Source organism: Nycticebus coucang, chromosome 10, assembly GCF_027406575.1.
Source record: "Nycticebus coucang isolate mNycCou1 chromosome 10, mNycCou1.pri, whole genome shotgun sequence".
Classification (NCBI taxonomy): Eukaryota; Metazoa; Chordata; class Mammalia; order Primates; family Lorisidae; genus Nycticebus; species Nycticebus coucang.
In genome coordinates this window covers 119,438,915-119,444,474 of record NC_069789.1, presented here as the reverse complement: position 1 = coordinate 119,444,474, position 5,560 = coordinate 119,438,915, and the positions used below count along the sequence as shown (strand labels likewise).

General features: G+C 61.0%; 1 protein-coding gene across 1 annotated transcript; it reads right to left on the bottom strand.

The window, feature by feature from the left end:
• Positions 1–626: 626 nt before the first annotated feature.
• SIX5 (SIX homeobox 5) lies at positions 627–4,944 on the bottom strand. Its single transcript, XM_053607831.1, has 3 exons — positions 4,014–4,944; positions 2,300–3,102; positions 627–2,008 (listed from the first exon to the last, which is right to left on the bottom strand). Exons 1-3 carry the CDS (start codon positions 4,814–4,816, stop codon positions 1,398–1,400), a joined length of 2,217 nt encoding a protein of 738 aa, XP_053463806.1. The 5' UTR covers positions 4,817–4,944; the 3' UTR covers positions 627–1,397.
• Between the last annotated feature and the right edge of the window lie 616 nt (positions 4,945–5,560).

Here is a 5,560-nt window from a genome sequence, read left to right as displayed (position 1 = left end):
GACAGTAAACCCCCTCCCTCTCCTCCCTCAAAGCTCTTGCTTGAAGCCAGGAGCCTGGTGATAAAAAGCTTGTCCCCTCCTGGGCCTTGAGCCCTTGACGATGCAGGTCTCCTTGGCCAATTCCCACGCAGACTGAAGGAGAGGATTGAAGAGGGGGCGTGCACTGGCTCCCATGCTAGCTGCCCTTTCATAGCCCCACTTCTGCCCTGGGGCTCATCAGAAAAACCTCAGGGTGGAGGGAGAAACCCTAAATCAAATGCAGGGAGGTGAAGTTTACAGCTCCCCTCTGCTTTTCCTTTCCCTACCCCACCATCAAAGTGGTTTCAGCTTTGTTCATTCTCACCTCTTCCCACTCCTCTCTCCCCTGTTCTATTTATAGATTATTTATTGTTTTAAACAAAATAAATTAAGTGCAACCCTTGTTAACAACAAAGGCAACAAGGCCAGGCTCTCCTGCATCCCCTGCTTCCTCCCCCTGGGGCATCCCTTCTACCTAAACCTGGAGGCCTGCAGCTTGAAAGAAACCTCATTGCCCAACACCCCCAAACCCTACCAAAAAACTGAGTATGAACTCCTCTGTCCCCTTCAGGAAGTAGCCACCAGAAAACCACAAACTCAAGTGGGACTGTCATTTAGGTTTTCTTTGGGCAAATCATTTGGAAGGAAACCCACACCCCCAGTATTCTGTCTGGTAATTTTAATTGAAGTGGAAACATACATAAACATGTCCTAGAAAAATAAAGATTTAGCATACAAACTGGACACAGGTTCAGGGTTACCCCCAGGGATGGGGGAGTCTTTGGTCTGGGGCTGGATGTGATAGTGAGGGCTTTAGTCCAGGGGAGCTAGTGGAGCAGAACCTGCCCTGCCCACACAGGGCATCCCTTTTCAGCAGGAAGGGCCGGTGGGACCAGGCTAGGGAAAAAGTCTGTCAGTCTGGGGCACTGCCTGTCCTCCACCCTTGGATTCCAGACAGTAGTGAGAATACTGGATATCATTGGAGCTATTAATAGCATTTCAGGGAGTGATAGGAAGAGAGCTGGAAACCCAGCCATCTGGCAGGGTTTTTGGCTCACAGCCAGTACCAGGTGTGGGGGGGGCAAGAGTCCTGAGTCAGGATGTCCCAAATCCCCCTATATATGGTGGGGCAGAGCAAGGAAAGGGCTGTAACAGAGGAAGCATCCCATCCAGACAGGGACGGTGCCCTGGACAGAAAATGAACAGGGGTGAGTCCCCTGGGCATCTCTAGGGCTTGGAGGTTAACTGGGCTGGAAGGATGTAGTGTGTATAGAATCTTCAGATTGCAGCAACTGTGTTTCTGAGAGGTTCCCTCCTCCCAGGTCTTGTCCCTGCATCTTGAGCACCATTGTCAGAAGAGCAATCTAGGCCAGGCTGGGTCACAGTTCCAAGGGTTCTTCCACAGGCACCGATTGTAGCTGGGTCAGGACCTTGGCCTCAGCTTCCAGCCCTTCGTCAACTTCACCCCCTGCTGTGGTCCCTAACAGCAGGCCCTGAGGGTCAGGGTCCTGCAGCCTTAGCACAGCATGGGGGGCCTGTGTCTCCAGCCCCTTTTCTGTTTCTAGCAGCCCCTCTGTTCCTGTGCTCAGTTCTAGTCCTGCTGGCCAGATGGGTACAGCCGCAGGTGACAGCATCAACCCCTCTGGTGGGGGTGCTGGGAAGTTGGTCAGGATACCATGGGAGTCTGGGGAGAAGGGCAGGCTAGCACCAGAGGTAGCAGCAGGGGTGGATGGTGGCTGCTGTGCAGAAAGGGTTCCTAGGGCATGTGCCTCTGGTAGAGCGGGGCTAGGGGCTATTGGCAGGGCTCCTTCAGGCACTGAGATGGCCGTCTCTGGCTTCAGGGGCAGAGTCAGGCTGGGAGCTGGCGGCAGGACCTGGGAGACGAGCATGCTGGTAGGAAAGGTGGCAGTGAGGATGATCTTGCCCTGCTGCACAGCCACACCTGTCACAATAGGGCTGCCAGACACAGGATTGGCCAGAAGAAAGTTTCCTGTGGGGAGAGGAGATGGGCCAAGCACAAGGTCGGAGCCAGAAGCAGCTGGCAGAACGGGGCGGGGTGGGGGGGAGGCTGCTGGTTGGCAGGTGACTGAGACCCGGCCAGGCAGAACCAGGTCTATGTGGCTGGAGCCAGGACACTATGCCTGGGACAGAAGAGCACTGGGACTTGCTAGGGGTGAGATGCCCCCCCCCTCAGGCCATTGATAGTCTTCTCTCTCTGAGAACTGCCCTCCCCTCTCCCAGCTCTCACCCAGTAGGTCGCTAGGGAGAGAGAAGGGGATACCTGGAGCAGTGGCTGAAGGTAGCTGCAGGGCTGTCACACCCACCCCGGAGTTTATCAGATGCACGTTGGCAGGGCCTGCTGCAGCTGCCACCTTCACAGGGCTACCTGGCCCTGCTGTCAACAACTGTAGTGGCCCCACAGCCTGGGGCAGAGTCACCACCTGTGAGGTGGGCACGACTTGGGGCAAGTTCAACAGGGGGGAGGTGGGACCCAGGCCTGTTGGGTACCCAGGGGGTGGGGAGAGTGGCACCACCTGTGGAGCAGCCACAGCAGGTACAGGTCCTGGGGTTAGAGGAAAGGTGGCAGCTGGCTGGGGGCCAGGCACCACTTGGGGCAGGGGTCCTGCGATCTCCTCTCCAGTTGGCCCTGATGCAGTGACCGGGGCTCCCTTGGTCTCAGGGGCCTCAGGCTGAGCCTCCTCCAGCCGAACCTCTCCAGTCTGAGGGTCCAGGACCAGGGAGGTCTTGGCCTCACTGGCCCCATGGGGACTAGGCTGTGGAGGAGGGGCTGCCCCACCCCCTGTGAGAAGCAGGGGGCCCAGGCTGGAGGCCTCCCCCAGGGCCAGGCTGTTGATGATGACAGGGCTGCCATTCAGGAGCATAGCTGGAGAGCTGCTAGCCGCCAAGAAGCTCCCATTCACCAGGATGGAGGAGGAGGCAGGGCATGGTGTAGGAGGGGTGGCCCCTGCCAAAAATATGGAGCCTTGGGCAGTGGCCTCGCTAGACACTGGGGCCACCCCTCTCTCCAGGTCCTCGGGACTTCGGCTGGACTCATCTTCAGTGGTGGGATTCCCATCAGACTCGCTGACCAGAGAAATGATTGTAAGTGGGGGTTCATTAGCCAGCTGGACTACCCATACAGAGCTCTCTGCAGGAGCACAGGCTGCCCACTACCTCCCACCTTTCTCCTGCCCAGACTTCTTCGGACCACTTCTCGGCTATGAAACCTCTGTGAGACCACTCCAGGGCCTTCTGGAAGCCCTGCACTGATGCCATCGCAGAAAAGCTAACACTGGCTGGGATGGGGAGGGAAGAGGCCCTGCTTTCCCACTGCCTTGGACCCAGTGCCCCAGAGGCAAAGCATCCAGGTTGCCCTGAAATTTCCTGCGTTAGACTGAGAGTAGATGAGCAGGGAGTATCCCAGAGAGAGTGAGGAGCAGACCCCCAGCTCTGCTCCCCAGTACCCTCCCCACAGGGCATCAGAGAAAAGAGACGCCAGGCCCACAGGGTGGGAGGGGAAGGGCTTGGGTTACAGGGAAACCGGAGCTAGGGAGGGTTCACGTTTCACAACAAAGACAGACGAAGGCCACGCTGTTTGGACCCTGGGGGGTGTGGGAGTGGGTGGGAAAGAGTAACGGTCAGGGGAGGGCTCAGCTGCTAAGGGTGCCTGAAAGCAACCCTTACATAGGCTGTGGTGGGCAAAAACTCCTCTCCCCTTTTCGCAGCGCTCTAGAGCCCCCACTTTCTCACTGCTGCCCCACAATACAGTCCCGAACATAGATGGGATCTGGATTGGAGCCTGGATGGAGCAGCTGGAAGGGGTCTCCCAGTCTCCCGCGTGCGCAGCAGTGATAACCCGGGTAGAGGGCCCAGGGTGTTAGCGGGAAGTGTCCAAAGAGCTCGGCGCGCTGACCCCAGTAGTGGGCACCGGGAGAAGGGGTAGTGGATACAATGTCCCCCGAAAAACCAGACTTGCGCCGCATGAGTCCGCTTACCTCTTGCAGGGCCCGCCACCGCCGGCCCCGGTCCGGTCGCGCTGTCGCCGGTTCTTGAACCAGTTGCTGACCTGCGTGAGCGAGAGGCCAGTAAGCGTGGCCAGGCGGCGCTTCTCGTCCGGCGTGGGGTAGCGGTTGCCGCGATAGCAGGCCTTGAGCGCGGCGCGGGAGCGCTCCTTGAAGCAGTAGACGGTCTCTTCGCCATCCCAGATGGTCTTGGGCAGCGGGAACTTCTTGCGCAGGCGGTACTTGTCCACTGCGCCCAGCGCACGGCCACGGGCCCGCTCGGCCTCGTGGTAGCGCGCGCGCAGATAGAGGTCCTGCAGGAAGGCGTGGTGGGCGACCGGGAAGGGGCGGCTCTCGAGTAGCCGATAGAGCTCAGCGTACTCGCCCCGCTGGAAGGCCACCAGGGCCCGCGCGCGCAGCACCGGGTCGCTGCCACGTAGGCGCTCGGCCGGGGGCAGTGCGCCCAGGAAGCGGCTCAAGCGGCCGGCGTGGCCCGCCTGTAGCAGCGCCTCGCAAACGCACGCCACCTGCTCGGGCGAGAAGCGAAGGCCCGTGGGCGGCTCGGCAGTGGCCTCGGGGGGCGACTCGGGGACGGCCGGGGACCCCGGGCCCTCTTCTCCCGCCGCCGGTTCGCCCGCCCCGGCCCCGGCCGCCGCCGCCGCCGCCTCACCCTCGGCCGCCTGCAAAGTCTTCAGGAGCTGGCGCGCTTCCTCCTCCTCCTCTTCAGTCGCCGCAGCCGACACCGCCTCCCCCCCGACCGCCGGCCCCGCGCTCGGCTCCGCAGGCAAGGTAGCCATGTTTAGCAACTTTGGGAAGTTCCTCCCTCCTCCTCCTCCCTCGGGCTTTCCCCAGCCCCTTCCCCCGCCTGTCGGCCCTCTTCGCCGCCCCCTGGAGCTTCTCGATCGTCTCCTCTGGCAGACCCTGCGGCCCTCCCCCGCCCCGACTGCCAGACTCAGCTCTCCACTTGGGTCTGCCCCTGTGTGTATCCGTCCCCCTCCTCGTCTGTCCGTGTTTCTCCCTTTGTTTTCCCTCCGTCTCTGGCCGCGCTGTCTGCCTCCCCCCGCGTGTGCGTCTGGCTCAGGGCCTCAGTTTCCCCATCGGGACAACGGAGAAGGTAACGGGTCGTCCAGAAGGGCTAAGGGCGCGAAGCCACCTCCGCCCGGAAACTGAGCTTCTGCACGCCTCCGTCTGCAGGGTCCTCTAAAGGCCCCCCCATTCCCCATCTCGGCCTGCGCTCCGCCCCTCGGAATTCCCGGCTCCACAGGGGGGCGGGTCTGGCCGGGAGGAGGGCGGGGGAAGCTGGTTTAGAAAGTTTGCTGCAACTTTTCTGCAGCCTACGTTCCTAGAGCGGATGCGCGTGGCTTGCGCAGGCGCAGTGGGAATAGGATGGCCGCGCGCGCTGCCGGCCCTGCCTCCTTTTCCTCGACCATCCGAGGCACAGCTGGACCACAGCTGGGCGGGGGAGATGCGGGGGGTATGGCCCGCGTGTCTCCTCCTATTGGACGGCCGCCGAGACTCCTCCCCCAGTTTTCCTTCTTAAC